Consider the following 17,270-nt stretch of genomic DNA (forward strand, 5'->3'; position numbering starts at 1 on the left):
CCTTTGAGCCAGTTCTGTATCCAAATGGCTAGTTCTCCCTGTATTCCATGAGATCTAACCTTGCTAACCAGTCTTCCATGGGGAACCTTGTCGAATGCCTTTCTGAAGTCCATATACATCACATCTACTACTCTGCCCTCATCAATCATCTTTGTTACTTCATCAAAAAACTCAATCAAGTTTGTGAGACATGATTTCCCACGCACAAAGCCATGTTGACTATCCCTAATCAGTCCTTGCCTTTCCAAATACATGTACATCCTGTCCCTCAGGATTCCCTCCAACAACTTGCCCACCACCAAGGTGAGGCTCACCGATCTATAGTTCCCTGGCTTGCCTTTACCGCCCTTCTTAAACAGTGGCACCACATTTGCCAACCTCCAGTCTTCCGGCACCTCACCTTTGACTAGCGATGATACAAATATCTCAGCAAGAGACCCAGCAATCACTTCTCTAGCTTCCCACAGAGTTCTCGGGTACACCCGATGAGGTCCTGGGGATTTATCCACCTTTAACTGTTTCAAGCCATCCAGCACTTCCTCCTCTGTAATCTGAGCATTTTGCAAGATGTCACCATCTATTTCCCTACAGTCTATATCTTCCATATCCTTTTCCACAGTAAATACTGATGCAAAATATTCATTTAGTATCTCCCCCATTTTCTGTGGTTCCACACAAAGGCTGATTCTTGAGGGGCCCTATTCTCTCCTTAGTTACCCTTTTGTCCTTAATATATTTGTAAAAACCCTTTGGATTCTCCTTAATTCTATTTGCCAAAGCTACCTCATGTCCCCATTCTGCCCTCCTGATTTCCCTCTTAAGTATACTTCTACTGCCTTTATACTCTTCTAAGGATTCACTCTATCCATCCTGTCCATACCTGACATATGCTTCCTTCTTTTTCTTAACCAAACCCTCAATTTCTTTAGTCATCCAGCATTCCCTATACCTACCAGCCTTCCCTTTCACCTTGACAGGAATATACTGTCTCTGGGCTGTCGTTATCTCATTTCTGAAGGCTTCCCATTTTCCAGCCGTCCGTTTACCTGCGAATATCTGCTCCCAATCAGCTTTCGAAAGTTCTTGCCTAATACTGTCAAAATTGGCCCTTCTCCACTTTAGAACTTCAACTTTTAAATCTGGTCTATCCTTTTCCATCACTATTTTAAAACGAATAGAATTATGGTCACTAGCCCCAAAGTGCTCCCCCACTGACACCTCAGTCACCTGCCCTGCCTTATTTCCCAAGAGTAGGTCACGTTTTGCACCTTCTCTAGTAGGTACATCCACATACTGAATCAGAAAATTGTCTTGTACACACTTAATAAATTCCTCTCCATCTAAACCTTTAACACTATGGCAGTCCCAGTTGATGTTTGGAAAGTTAAAATCCCCTACCATAACCACCCTATTATTCATACAGATAGCTGAGATCTCCTTACAAGTTTGTTTCTCAATTTCCCTCTGACTATTGGGGGGGGGGGTCTATAGTACAATCCCAATAAGGTGATCATCCTTTTCTTATTTCTCAGTTCCACCTAAATATCTTTCCTGGATGTATTTCCAGGAATATCCTCCCTCAGCACAGCTGTAATGCTATCCCTTATCAAAAATGCCACTCCCCCCTCCTCTCTTGCCTCCCTTTCTATCCTTCCTGTCGCATTTGTATCCTGGAACATTTGAGCTGCCAGTCCTGCCCATCCCTGAGCCATGTTTCTGTACTTGCTATGATATCCCAGTCACATGTTCCTAACCACGCACTGAGTTCATCTGCCTTCCCTGTTAGGCCCCTTGCATTGAAATAAATGCAGTTTAATTTATTAGTCCTACCTTGTCCCTGCCTGCCCTGACTGTTTGACTCACTTCTCTTCTCAGCTGTACCCGTCTCAGATCGATCTCTTTCCTCACTATCTCCCTGGGTCCCCCCCCCCCCCCCCACCTTACTAGTTTAAATCCTCCTGAGCAGTTCTAGCAAATTTCCCTGTCAGTATATTAGCCCCCTTCCAATTTAGGTGCAATCAGTCCTTCTTGTACAGGTCACTTCTACCCCAAAAGAGAATCCTTCTCCCATACAACAGCTCCTCAGCCATACATTCATCTGCTCTATCCTCCTATTCCTGCCCTCACTAACTAGTAGCACTGGGAGTAATCCAGATATTACAACCATGAGGACCTCCTTTTTAAATTTCTGCCTAACTCTCTATAATCTCCCTTCAGAATCTCAACCTTTTCCCTTCCTATATCGTTGGTTCCAATGTGGACAATGACCTCCTGCTGGCCCCTCTCTCCCGTGAGAACATTCTCCACCCTCTCTGAGACATCCTTGATCCTGGCACCAGAGAAACAACACACCATTCTGCTTTTTCTCTGCTGGCCACAGAAACGTCTGTCTGTACCTCTGACTACTGAATCCCCTAACACAATTGATCTCTTGGAAGCTGACGTAAATTAGCATTGGGTAAATAATATCAAGGAGTTAAATGCATTGCTCAAAGATTGGTTTAGGAAGAATTGGTTTAAGTTGTTGGGCGTTGGCACCAGTACTAGGTAAAAGGGTACTCTTATGGTGGGATGTGGTTCACTTGAATGATGCTGGAATCATCCTGATGAATCGAATAGTGAGGGCTGTAGAGAGGGCCTTAACTCAATGTTTTGGGCTGAAGGGGAGGTATTTGGCAGAGAGGAGATGTAGGATTTACAAAACAAAAGCTTATGGCAGCATTGCAGGGCAGCTATTTGGTTAATGATACCCAGTATGTGACAGGAAAGGACAGAATGTATACACACAGAAAAAATAACGGCCAATACGTTCAGAAGGTGTTGGTGGTGGAATGGTGTAAAAGGCAAAAACAGTGGCCTTTACGTAATTACTTAATGGCATAGATCGAGATTAAGGAGTATGATCATATAGCCATTCCAGGGACTTAGTTGTGAGGTGGTCAAACTAGGAACTAAAATTCAGGGTATACGACTTTGAAAGAACGGGCATTAGGGTAGCTTTTGTTAGCAGGAGACAGAATAAATGCAACAGCAGGAAATGATTTTGGATTAGAAAATGTATAATCGGAAAATGTGAGAGTGGTGGTATGAAGTAACAAGGAAGTAGACAATCGTGAGTGTAGTCCGTAGCCTGCTTAACTAGCTAAACAGTAGGGTGAGAAATAAATCAGGATTTGATTAGAGCGTGTAACAGAGGCATAATTCGCACACCAAATTGTCCTGAAATCATAGATCAGTTGTTTTCGATCCAGCCATGGTTTAGGCTGTTTTGGATCTGATAATGTTTCAGTTTTAATAAGTAATCTCAGAGTAAAAGATTGAAGGAAACAGTTGACCATAATATAGCTAAATTTTACCACTCAGTTTTAGTGAGAAACTGTGGTTGAAAACAACTATGCTAAACTTGAGTAAAGTTAACTACAAAGTAATGAAGGCAGACTTGGCTAGAGTACAGGCTCTTGATGTAGCGCCACCCTGTGAAACCAATCTGAAGCCCATCTAACCTACACTATTCCATTCTCATCGAATATGCCTATCCGTAAAGTTGGCGAGTCTACAACTGTTGCAGGCAGTGTGTTCCACGCCCCTACTACTCCCTGAGTAAAGAAACTACCTTTGACATCGGTCCCATATCTATCACCCCTCAATTTGACGCTATGCCTCCTCATGCTAGATACCGCCATCCTAGGGAAAAGGCTCTCACTGTCCACCCGATCTAACATGTATCAATTAAGTCACCGCTCAACCTTCTTCTCTCTAATGGAAGTAGTCTCAAGTCACTCGATCTTTCCTCATAAGATTTTCCCTCCATACCAGACAACTTCCTAATAAATCTCCTCTGAACCCTTTCCAAAACTTCCACATCCTTCCTGTAAAGCGGTGACCTGAACTGCACGCAATACTCCAAGTGCGGCCATGCCAGAGTTTTGTACAACTGTAACACGACCTCATTGTTCTGAAACTCAACCCTTCTACTAATAAAAGCTAACACACCATATGCCGCCTTAACGGCCCTATCAACCTGGTTGGCAATTTTGAGGGATCTATGTACATGGACACCTGAGATCTCTTTGCTCATCTACACTACCAAGAATCTTACCATTCGCCCAGTCCTCTGCATTCCTGTTACTCCTTCCAAAATGAATCACCTCTCACTTTTCTGCATAAAACTCTATTTGCCACCTTTCAGTCCGGCTCTGCAGTTTATCGATGTCCCTCTGTAACCTACAACATCCTTTGTCACAGTTGTGGCTAGTGCCAACCTTAGTGTCGTTCTCAAATTTACTAACCCATCCTTCTATGCCCTCATTCAGGTCATTTATAAAAATGACAAATAGCAGTGGACCCAAAACAGATCATTGCAGTACACCAGTAGTAACTGAACTCCAGGATGAACATTTCCCATCAGCCACCACCCTCTGTCTTATTTCAGCATGCCCATTTCTGATCCAAACCGCTAAATTGCCCTCAATCTCATGCCTCTGTATTTTGTACAGTAGCCTACCGTGGAGAACCTTATCAAACGCCTTACTGAAATCCATATACACCTAATCAGCGGCTTTACCCTCATCCACATGTTTGGTCACCTTTTTCAAAGAACTCAATAAGGCTTGTGAGACACGACCTACCCTTCACAAAACCGTGTTGACTAACCCTAATCAACTTATTGCTTTCGAGATGATTATAAATCCGATGTCTTAGTCTTTTCCAGCAGTTTACCCACAACCAAAGTAAGGCTCACTGGCCTATAATTATCAGGGTTGCCTCTACTCCCCATTTTGAACAAGGGAATAACATTTGTTATCCTCCAGTCTTCTGTAGACTATGATGACATAAAGATCAAAGGCAAAGGCTCGGCAGTCTCCTTCCTGTCTTCCTAGAGAATCCTAGGATAAACCCCATCCGGCCCCGGGGACGTATCTATTTTCACACATTCCAGAATTACTAACACCTACTCCTTGTAAACCTCAATCCCATCTAGTCAAGTAGCCTGTTTCTCAGTATTCTTTTTGATGACATTGTCTTTTTCCAGTGTGAATACTGACGCGCTAAATGAATATTTTTCTTCTCCTATCTCCTCAAACTCTATGCACAACTTCCCACTACTATCCTTGATTGGCCCTAATCTTACTCTTGTCATTCTTCTGTCCCTTATATACCTATAGAAAGCTTTCGGGTTTTCCCTGATCCTGTCCGCCAACGGCTGTTTATATCACCTTAGCTCTCTCTTTAGGTCTTTCCTAGCTACCTTGTAACTCTCAATCACCCTAACCGAGTCTTCACACCTCATCCTAACGTAAGCCGCTTTCTTCCTCTTGACAAGAGGTTCAACCTCCTTAAAAAACCACGGCTCCTACGCTTGATAACTTCCTTCCTCCCTTTTTTGGCAGTTACATACTTATCAAGGGCACACAATGGCTGTTTCTTGAATAAACTGGATTGGGAAAGGAACTCAGCAGAGAAAAAATTGAAGAGCAGTGGCAGATGTTTAATAGTTCATGACTCATAAAAAGTGAGGAAGAAGTGTTCCAGAATGCAAAAAAAAACAACTATAATTAACCAGGGAAGTTAAGGATAGAATGAAATGGAAAGAAACAATGTACAATATGGCAAAGTTTGGTAATAAGCCAGAGGATTAGGAAAGTGTTTCAGAAAAAACAAAAGATAACCAAAAAGAAAGTAATATCAAAACAGACAGCAAGAGTTCCTTAAGTAAATAAGGAGAAAGAGGCCAAAGTGTACACAGGCCTCTTAGACATTGAAGCTGTGTGGAAATCATTTCATTCCATCAGTCTTCTCAGTAGAAATCACTCACACTATTCCAAAAAAAAATTCTAAATATTCAATGGCCAAAAAGCGATGAAGAACTAACTGCAGTAACTATCACCAAAGAAAGAGTATGAAGGAAATTAATAGGACTGAAGACTGATGTGTCCCATGGACCTGATGGCTTGCGTTCTAGGATAGGTGATGGCTATGGAGATAGTGGATACATTGGGTGTAAACTTTCAGGAAGCCTTAGATTCTGGGAAAGTCTCATAGGATTTAAAAACTGCTGATGTAACACCCTTCATCAAAAAGTAAGAAAACTAGAAACTGAATAGTTCAATGTTTGCCATTAGGGAAATATGAAAGTCCATGATAAATGATGTATCAGCACAGCATTTATAAATACATAATATCCAGTAGAGTCAGCATGGCTTCATGAGAAGGATAACATGGCCAGCAAATTTATTAGAGTTCTTTGAAGAGATAACAAACAGGATAGATAAAGAGAAAACAGTATATGTTATATATTAGGAATCCAAACAAAAAATTTGATATGGTTCCACACAAAAGACACTGTAGAAAATTAGAACTCGTGGAAGTATTATATTAGCATGCACAGAGGATTGATAAAAGACAAATTGGGAGACAAGAAATTGCATTTTTAGGATGGAGTGCCCTGGGATCAGTGCTAGGAACACAATTATTTGTTATGCATTAATAATTTGGATGAGGGTAGTCAATGGTCTAAAGCCAAGTTTGTGAATGACTCAAAAATAGGTGGGAGAGCAAGTAGTGTGGATGACAGAATCTGCAAAGGGGTAAAGACCGATTAAGTGAGTGGGCAAAGACTTGGCAGGTGGAATATCAGGTGAGAAAATGCGAGGTTATGCACTTTGGCAAGAAGAATAGAAGAGCTGGATAACTTAGTTAAGAAAGACTGCAGGCAGTTACAGCACAAAGGAATTTGGGTATCGTGCGTAAACCATGGGGTCTAATCTTAAGTTGCTTGACCTGATCTAATGCCTTTTGGGAATCCAAATGTACTGCATCTACCGGTGCGGCACAGTGACTCAGTGGTTAGCACTGTAGCCTCACAGCACCAGGGACCCGGCTTCGATTCTCACCTTGGGCAACTGTCTGCATGGGTTTCCTCCGGGTACTCTGGTTTCCTCCCACAATCCAAAGATGTGTCGGTCAGGTGAATTGGCCATGATAAATTGCCCATAGTGTTAGGTGCATTAGGGGTAAATATAGGGTAGGGGCCTGGGTGGGTTACTCTTCAGAGGGTCGGTGTGGACTTGTTGGGCTGAAGGGCCTGTTTCCATAATGTAGGGGAATCTAATCTAATCTAATCTACTGGTTTTATCTATCCCGCTTATTATCTCCTCAATGAACTCTAATAAATTTGCCAGATTTCTCTTCCTGAATCCACATTGATTCTGCTTGGTAAAGTTCTGTAATCTGCATGCTCTACAAGTACATCCTTTATGGTGTAGAACATAGTTTCCCCTAATTCAGGAATTTCACTCGAGGCAGTGGAATGGTTGTGCGAAATAGTAAATACCACAATAGATTCCATTGGTTCTTTTCAAATTGACCATGAGAGTGGTGGTACTTTATTAGGTCAGAAGTTGCCCGACACCAGATTATAGTCCAAAAGGTTTATTTGAAATCATAAACTTTTGGAGCACTGCTCCTTCGACAGTGGAAGTGCAGGAAAGCACTTCTTTTCACTTCACCAGACGAAGGATCAGCACACTGAAAGCTTGTGTTTTCAAATAAACCTGTTGGATTATAACCTGGTGTCGTGTGACTTCGGACTTTGTCCACCCCAGTCCAACAGCAGCACTTCCACATCAGTACTTTATTAGAACAGCCTGGAAGAAGCTCTAATCTCCAATGTCAGGGACCCAGGAATCTAGGGGACCCAGGTAAGGTTCTGGGGATTCAGTTTGAATCCTCCTCCAGCGGACAGTAGAATTTGAGTTCAGTGAACAAAGAGTCTAATGATGACCGTAAAACCATTGTTGATCATTGGAAAACTCCATATAGTTCTGTAATATCCTTTAGGGAAGGAAATCTGTGGTTATTACCTGGTTTGGTCTATGTGTAACTGCAGACACACAGCAATGTGGTTGTCTCTTAACTGCCTTCTGGGCAACTAGACATGGGCAATAAAGAAAAGCCCCAAGTCCCATAAATGATTTTTTTTTAAAGAAATTGTTTCTGAATGAACATCTCACCTTGTCCAGCCATGTAAAATCTTATTTTGTGTGAAAAACGCTTGTACTTTAAGTAGAATAATTGCAAAATAATTTGTTTTCTCTAGAGAGCTCCAGAAGCAGAAGTTCAGATGAAGAGCAGGAAGATGAGCGGCCACAACGGAAACGTCTCAACAGGATCGAGGACGAGGAGGAGGACGATGATGAGGATGAAGACGAGCCAGCGCTGACCAGCAGATTCCGCGGCAGACCCGCCCGGGATTACAGCAAGAAGTACCGGCTGATGAGTGATGAAGAGGAGGAGGACCTGGAGGCGGCAGGGAAGGAGGCCAGCTCTTTGGACTGCGGCCTGGTAGTACTGCCCTCCACCAATGGACAGAGCGTGGGGCAGACTTCAGGAGGTGTAATCAGCAGAAGCAGTGAGAAGAACCAAATGGCCAAGGACACTAACCCCACTCCCAGCCTGGCGCTGAATGGAGCCTGTGAAGCTATGGCCTCTGAGGCAGGAGTGGAGGCAGGAGGTGACGGAGGGGAGGAGGAAGAAGATGACCTCTTGGGAGTAACTGACCTTGTAGAATATGTTTGTAATAATGAACAAATATAAGAACTCTTTTTACACTAGTTCAAATAATTTATTCCATAGTAGCTGTACATCTGGCCAGTTATTGTGTGTCTTTTTGGTTTGCTTGTTTTGTTTCCTCCCTTCCCTACTCCAGAGAGCAAGATTCTCCTGCACCCACTTCCTGTTTTCTTTTCTCCCCATCACTCTGGCCGACATCCCCCTGCCCCTGTCCTCTTTCCCCCTTCATGAATTGACCAATTTTGAGGTATTAACACTGTACGTTCCTTATACTCATTTTTATTTCAATGTAGTTTCATTTACTTTGCCCCAATATAATGTGGATGATGAAAGTTACATTTCAGGATTCTTTTCTTAAGGAAAGAAAGATGTTGACCTCCCTTTCAAGACTCCCCTTTTCACAAAATAAGTAGAGAAAGATCGGAGGGGGGAGTGGTGCCAGGGAAAAAAAATGGAAATTCTCCCTCATTCCAGAAAGATTGTTTTGACCCTCTAATGTCTTTGTCTTTTTTTAAGAAAATATATATATATATATCTATACAGAAAAAAGACTTTTTAAGTATGTTGTGTAGTATCCTAACACCATTTCGCAATCCATGTACCTGGATCGAAAATATTTCCAAAAAAAAACACCAAATTTTTTCTGTAGATGACATTCAGTGCTTTTGACTTAGGAGCAACTGTAGTAGTGAGTGCAGTAAATGGTGCCCATTTTGAAAACCTATTTCTAGTCAACTCTACTGTGCTACACAATAGATCTCTGTAATGCGTACCAGTACTGCAGTTAATTGCTACAGTGTCATTATGCTGTAGCATTGGCTGTCATGGCATTATGAGCATCCCTGATGTGCTCAGATTGTCACTTTTTTTAGACTTTTTTTTAAAGTAGATCATTTCTTCCTAGGTGCCTCTATTTGAACTTCAGGCTTAATGCTGATACATCTAACCTACTGAGTGATTTTGAACTTGGATTGCGGTCTGTTTTAATGCTCAATTTAACCTACCTACACAGAGGTACTTGGACATTCTCCAAAGGAAAGTAGAAGTGGGGGGTTGGCAGGCTCTGAATTACTGAGAAAGCATAAACGTAGTGTGGAAACGGATCATCAAGCAGAGCTTTAATTCATCACTGCGCTCTGCCTTATACCAAAATTTCACTGATCTATTTCTCACCACTCCCCTCCACCCCCAGCTCCCCCCAAAACCATGACAACAGGGTGCGATGAGTGCCAATAGCCTCTTGGACTGTGGACACCCTCACAGCCAAATCTGACCCTAAGTGGGTGAAGCTGAAGAATTATTTCTTTAAGGTATTGCTTTTGCTTGCTTGAAATAGACCCATTATCTGAATGAAATACGATATATAATATATGGTTATATTATATATAACACGTGAAGTATCATTTTCAGATGGTGTCAAACTCGCTGCAAAGCATCGTAACAATCCTGTTCAAAGTAGTTTTGTTTGTCACGGTACCTCGTCTTGATGTGCTTTGCGAAAACATTTGTCAAATCTGGGGTACTGAACAAAAGAATGAATGTTGATTATTCATGTTGTTAACAGTTGACTTTTTAGTACAGTGGTAGTAAGTCCATTGTCCTGTATACAGGCTACTTTAATCCATCTTTGTACTCTTTAATGAAATTATTATATCCCTACTTTTAAGAAAAAGTGCACGTTGATTCTTGGTGTCACAACACAGAAGCTGCTTTTCCTGAACTTTGTGTCCCCTGTCCATTTGCCTGCTAGCTGGAATAATAGCTGCCTGCTTTGCTCCTTGCTTGATCTCCTTTTAGCCATTCAACAGTATAACTCTGGCAGTGCACAAAACTGCAGTACTGACTCACGAGTAGTGGAATACATCGTCGGCAATTTTAGGGAAAGGCATTCTAGATCTTAGAGTGTAAACATGTCAGCATTTCTGGCAGGCTCCCTTACTGAAATAATTGTAAGCCATTCAGCACCTTGAGGCCTGTTTCAACCATTGTCTCCAGACGTTCCTCTCAGCTACGTGCTGGGTATAGCAAGGAGAAAATTTGTTCCCATATTCCACCTTGGTTAAGGGGTCAGCGTTCCGCCTTAAGCTGTGACTGAACCTCACAAAATTTGGGGTAATTTATAAGGATTGTTTCAGAAGGCCTGGAAGGAAAAGCTAGAAAAGCACGTGACGAGGGAAAAAAACAACAAGATGTTTGAAGATTAGGTCAAGCACGATGTGGAGTGTAACCTTTGCCAGAGACCCATGAACTGACAAGGCTCTGCATTCACTGAACTCTAAGGCAAATGCACAAGACTTGGGTCACTGCTTGATGTATTAATAGACAAAGTTGATTGTCAACTCTCTCACTGCTAATACACCACAAATGCTTCCTCCAGGTGACTGCATAGTGCCACTTTGAAATGGGGGTGTAAAAGGAGTTTATTTTTATTCATTCAAGGTACACAGGTGTCATCAGGGCCAACGTTTCTTGTCCGTCCCTAGTTGCCTTTGAGAAGGTGCTGCGCTGCCTTCGAGAGCCGCTGCAGTCCATGTGCATTGATCCACAAAGCAGTTAGGGAGGGAATTCCTGGATTTTGATTCAGCGACACTAAAGAAACAATGATACATTTGCAAGTCAGGGTGGTGAGTGGCTTGGAGGGGAACTTGTAGGTGGTGCGGGTTCCCATGTATCTACTGTCCTGGTTGTGGAATTGGAAGGTGCTATCTAAGGATCTTTGACGAATTTCTGCAGTGCATGCTGATATGTTTGCGAGTGGTGAATTGGTAGGGGCTGAATTGCAAGTGTACTGAACTCCCTACTTGCTACTTAATGGAACATCAGAAATTCTTTATCATTGAACTTCACTGATGGCACTGTTTATGCAGTAAATGCAGAATTGAGTTGAATAGGATAGAAGATGCCAGATTTGATTGCTTGCCTTTCCCGGTTAGCTAATTTCGGCCAACGTTTTGGAAACTCATCCATCTCTTGTCAAGAGGAAGAAGAAGGCTTACATTAGGATGAGATGTGAAGGCTCAGGACACTTGAAAAGTTACAAGGTAACCAGGAAAGACCTAAAGAGAGAGCTAAGATGAGCAAGGAGGGGCCAGGAGAAGTTGTTGGCAGATAGGATCAGTGAAATCCCTAAAGCTTTCTATAGGTAAATAGGGGATAAAAGAATGACTAGAGTAAAATTAGGGCCTATCAAGGACAGTAGTGGGAAGTTGTGCATGGAGTCAGAGGAGATAGGAGAAGTGCTAAATAAACATTTTTTGTCCGTATTCACACTGGAAAAAGACAATGTTGTCAAGGAGAGTGCTGCAAAACAGGGTACTAGATTAGGTGGGATGGAGCTTCACAAGAAGATGGTGTAGAATTTCTGTGAAGTGTGAAAATAGATAAATCCCCTCAGCCAGATGGGATTTATCCTAGGATTCTCTGGGAAGCCAGAGAGGAGATTGCCGAGCCTTTACCTTTGATCTTTATATTGTCATTGTTTACAGAAATAGTATCAGAAGACTGGAGGGTAGCAAATGATGTTCCCTTGTTCAAGGAGGGGAGTAGGTACAACCCTGGTAATTCTAGACTAATGAGACTTACTTTGGTTGTGGGTGAAGTGTTAGAAAGCTTATTAGAGATAGGGTTTATAATCATCTCGCATGGAATATGTTGATTAGGATAGTCAGCATGGTTTTGTGAAGGATAGGTCGTGCCTCACAAGCCTTATTGAGCTCTTTGAAAAAGGTGACCAAACAGGTGGATGAGGGTAAAGGCGTTATAGTGTATATGGATGTCAGTAAGGCGTTTGACAAGGTTCCCACAGTAGGCTATTGAACAAAATACGGCGGCATGAGATTGAGGGCAATTTAGCGGTTTGGATCAGAAATGGGTATGCTGAAATAAGACAGAGGATGGTGGTTGATGGGAAATGTTCATCCTGGAGTTCACTTACTAGTGGTGTACCACAAGGATCTGTTTTGGGTCCACTGGTGTTTGTAATTTATATTTTAAAAAATGACCTGGATGAGGGTATAGATGGATCGGTTGGTAAATTTTGCGGATGACACTAAGATTGGTACAGTTGTGGATAGTGCCAAAGGATGTTATAGGCTACAGAGGGACATAGATAAATTGCTGAGCTGGGTTGAGAGGTGGTGAATGGAGTTTAATGCAGAAAAGTGTGAGGTGATTCACTTTGGAAGGAGTAACAGGAATGTAGAGTACTGGACGAATGCTAAGATTCTTGTAGATGAGCAGAGAGACCTTGCTGTTCATGTACATAGATCCCTGAAAGTTGCCATCCAGGTTGGTAGGGTTATTTAAGAAGGCATACGGTGTGTTAGTTTTTATTGGTTGAGGGATCGAGGTCATGGTGTGGCTGCAATTAGAGTATTGCATGCAGTTCATGCATTATAGGAAGGATGCGGAAGCTTTCAAAAGGATTCAGAGAGGACTTACTAGGATGTTGCCTGTTGTGGAGGGAAGGTCTTATGAGGAAAGGTTGAGGGACTTGTTGTTTTTGTTCGAGAGAAGGTTGACCGGTGACTTAATTGAGACATACGAGATAATCAGAGAGTTGGATCGGCTGGAACGTGAGAGCCTTTCTCCTGAAATGGTGATGGCTAGCACGAGGGGGCATAGCCTCGAATTGAGGGGTGATACATATAGGACAGATGTCAGAGGTAGTTTATTTACTCAGAGTACTAGGAACGTGGAATGCACTGCCTGCAACAGTTGTAAACTTGCCAACTTTACGGACATTTAAATGGTCATTGGATAGGTATATGGATGAGAATGGGATAGTGTAAGTTAGATAGACCTCAGATTGGTTCCACGGGTTGACGCAGCATCGAGGGCCTGTACTGCGCTGTAATATTCTACATTCTATAGAATGGCAGCCCTGTGTTTAGGGAGAGGGTATAGAGGCAGTAATCAAACTGGTTTCCTGCACTTAGGCGCTGTCGTGACAGACTTATCCAGTTAGACAGCACAGAATGAGGCCAATCAGCCCATTATGTATGCTAGCTCTTTCAAAGATCAATCCAGTTAGTCCCACTCTCTGCTCTATTTTTGCTCCTCATACCAATTCTCTTCAGAAGGTCACTGTTGAGTTAACAGCCATTTCTGTTGTGCAATGCTTCCACTCTTTAGATAAGCAATTACAATTTCTCATTTCACTTCCTGTCCTCTGAAGAGTAACCCACCCAGACCGATTCCCCTACCCTGTTACTCTATATTTGCCCTTGACTAATGCACCTAACCTACAAATTCCTGAATTCAGTGGGTAATTTAACATGGCCAGTTCACCTAACCTGCACATCTTTGGATTGTGGGAGGAAACTGGAGCACCTGGAGGAAACACACGCAGGCACAAGGCGAATGTGCAGTCTCCACACAGATTATCGCCCAAGGCTGGAATCGAACCCAGGTCCCTGGTGCTGTGAGGCAACAGTGCTAACCATTGAGTCACCAAGCTTCTATGTTGCCTTTCCCCGTTGATTCATACATTTGCTTATCAACGTTCTCAAAATTCCAAATTAAAACACTGCTCATCAGTTGTCACAGCCAATAGTATGTTGATACTGGCACTATGTGAATTATCGTGCAGTGTTTCATCCACGTGGTCTTAAACTACACTGCAATGCAATTGTAGATTTGTTCCTCATAGACATCCGGTTGTGTCTGGAGCTGTACCATTGTCTGCTGTGCAGATGCTTACAGATCTAGTGAGATGAATATCACATGAGATGTCTTGAGTGTTTTCTAAAACCCGTTTTCCCCTCCATAACATACAGGTACTGTTCATGGAATAGCCTGTTTGCAATGCAAAAATTGCCATCTGAATGTGTTGGCTCTTTGTTTCAGTGCACATTTTATTTTAGCTGTTTCACTTTGTGTACTCTCTGTACTGCCTGTTCTTGCTGGTAAGTGTTTTTGCCATTTGCAGAGGATTCCTCTGTGTGGTTTGCAATCACAAAGTCCTCCAGCAAAGCATTACTTCATGTCACAAAACAAGCAATACTGTCTCGCTTTCTCTCTCTTCCCCTTCACACTTCCTCTGTCTCCTTCTTGCTACCTCTTTTACTTATGGCAACGATCAGGTGTTGAATGTGTGGATTTCTTCACTGCAAAGGGTGCAGAGGCTGGGTCATGAGGTGAGTTCAAGGCTGAGATAACAATTTTAATCATTAAGAGAATTGATAGATTATCAGGAAAATACAGGGAAGTGGAATTGGAGATTACAGTATAGGATCAGCCTTGATCTCATTGAATGGTGGAGATAGTGATGGAGTGGTAATGTCGTCATGGGTAGTCCATAGCCCAGGCTAATACTCTAGAACGTGGGTTCAGATCCCACCAGGGTGACTGGTGGAGTTTATTTTAGTTACAAATTCAGGATTTGAAATGGCGACCCTGAAATAAGTATCAATTGTCGTAAAAACTCATCAAGTTCACCGCTGTTCAGGGAAGGAAATTGGCTGTGTGTGCGTGGCCAACATGTGACTGAGTCCCACAGCAATGTAACTGAACTGTCCTGTGAAATGAAAAGATCGGACAGTATCATTATGGATTTTTACAAAATAGGAGGGCATACTTGACAAAACAACTGGAATTTTTTGAGGATTAGATTAGATTGGATTCCCTGCAGTATGAAAACAGGTCCTTTGGCCCAACAAGTCCACGCCAACCCTCTGAAGAGGAACCCACTCAGACCCATTCCACTATATTTTAGATTAGATTCCCTACAGCGTGGAAACAGGCCCATGGCCCAACAAGTCCACACCAACCCTCTGAAGTGTAACCCACCCAGACCCATTTCCCTCTGACTAATGCACCTAACACTATGGGCAATTTAGAATGGCCAATCCACCTGACCTGCACATCTTTGGACTGAGAGGGGAAACTGGAGCAACCGGAGGAAACCCACGCAGACATGGGGAGAATGTGCAAACTCCACACTGACAGTTGCCTGAGGCTGGAATCGATCCTGGGTCCCTGGTACTGTGAGGCAGCAGTGCTAACTACTGAGCCACCGTGCTGCCCCTGACTAATGCACCTAACACTATGGGCAATTTTGCATGTCCAATTCACCTGACCTGCACATCTTTTGGATTGTGGGATATGACTCTGACTCTAATAAACTGGCCTTTTTCTGAATGGCTCACAGTGAGTAACACAGGGATCATTTGATTGACTAGGAGAAAGTGAGGACTGCAGATGGTAGAGATTAGAGTTGAGAGTGTGATGCTGGAAAAGCACAGCAGGTCAGGCAGCTTCCGAGGAACCCATCGAGAATCAATGTTTCGAGCATAATCAACGATTTCTGAGGGAGACAACCACAGTGTTCTGCGTCTGGAGCCACGTGCAGTTGAGACCTGGTAAGGACAGATTTCCTTCCCTGAAGGAAAATAGGGAACAAGATGGGGTTTTTGTTTTTACAGTTACCAATGGTTATGTGGTTATCATTAGACCGACTTTGTATTCCAGTTTTTCTCTTGAATTAATATTTCACCATCTGCCATGGTGAGGTTTGAACCTCTGGTTCCAGAGCACGTGTGCCTGTTTTCTGGATTACTAGTCCATGGCGTTACCACAACACCCCCAATGCAGAGAGAAAGTGCTGTCCAAGACCGTAACAAGATCATGCTTGGGACTGTTTCAATAAGGTGCATCATGTTTGGCAAAACCAGCAAATTGGACAATTTTCATTACTGCCTCTCACTGTTACTGAGTTCTGACAAGGACATATGCATTTGTTTGAAGCAAATAGCTCCTCCTCCTGTATAGCGAACAAATTAGATGTGTATCTGCTCTGAGCTTCAAATGAGTAAGTGTGCAGTGCCATCAAATGAGGAAACTAATAACAGAACTGTCCTATTGTATTAAATGCTACGGGATTAATACCTCAACATCGCAGGTTGAGGCAGGGGCTTATTAATCGGAAAAAGGGGAATAAAAGTCTGGAGGTTGCCTGAAGGTAAGGTTTCATTAAGGAAGGTGCTTTGTCATAATTTAGGTGCTCTTTAAAAAAAAATCAGTATTTTTGCTGCAACAAACAGAAATTGCTGGAGAAACTCAGCGGGTCTAGCAGCATCTGTGGAGAAAAAGCAGAGTTAATGTTTCAAGTTGAGTGAGTCATCAGAACCAATAACACTCAGAAATAGTGGTGGGGAGGTGTATTTTCTGCTGCTGAGTTCCTACAAAGACCTAAATATGACCGTTTCCTGGCTACTATCAGATCTGAAGACGGGTTACTGGAATTGAAACCTTAACGGTCTCTGTCCATAGATGCTGCCAGACTTGCTGAGTTTCTCCAGCAGTTTGTGTTTGTTCTAATCAACATCCTTAGTTCATTTTATTTCGGTCTTCTAGTGCCACTGAGACTTATGTGTGCAAAGTAACATAGCAGCAGCAAATGCTACTGCAGTTGACGAGTGTAGAAATGTGCAGAACTGCTCATGGCAAATTCATCACTCATAACTATCTTTGGGAGCCAGTTTCCATTCACTCACGTGAGATTTTCTTTGTTGCCTTCAAAGGTCCATGTGCATCTGCTTCTAAAAGGCTTAGTTTGCTCAAGTTTTAGTTTCCTACAACTATCAAGATATTTGATTTTTGGAGAATGGCAGAGAAATGGTGTTGATTATTTCAGCCGACGTAGTAAAATTTGAAAACCGCTCTCCCAAACTTGCTAAGTCTGACCTGCGGCTGCTGCC

At 42.6% G+C, this 17,270-nt stretch overlaps 2 protein-coding genes across 4 annotated transcripts in view; both read left to right on the forward strand.

Annotated features, from left to right (window-relative positions):
- Positions 1-10,243, forward strand: part of rsf1a (remodeling and spacing factor 1a) — a 105,792-nt gene extending 95,549 nt beyond the window's left edge. For all 3 annotated transcript variants that reach the window (XM_072576795.1, XM_072576794.1, XM_072576793.1), the window contains one exon: positions 8,099-10,243. In XM_072576795.1, coding sequence (XP_072432896.1) covers positions 8,099-8,595 — 497 coding nt within the window. In that variant the 3' untranslated portion in view covers positions 8,596-10,243. The remainder of the gene's footprint in view (positions 1-8,098) is intronic.
- Positions 10,244-11,108: 865 nt separating this feature from the next.
- LOC140481113 (P2Y purinoceptor 3) overlaps positions 11,109-17,270 on the forward strand; it is a 119,801-nt gene continuing 113,639 nt past the window's right edge. The window contains exon 1 of the mRNA XM_072576797.1: positions 11,109-16,531. The gene's annotated coding sequence lies outside the window, so the exon portion shown is untranslated. The remainder of the gene's footprint in view (positions 16,532-17,270) is intronic.

The sequence above is a fragment of the Chiloscyllium punctatum genome, chromosome 9, assembly GCF_047496795.1.
Source record: "Chiloscyllium punctatum isolate Juve2018m chromosome 9, sChiPun1.3, whole genome shotgun sequence".
NCBI lineage: Eukaryota > Metazoa > Chordata > Chondrichthyes > Orectolobiformes > Hemiscylliidae > Chiloscyllium > Chiloscyllium punctatum.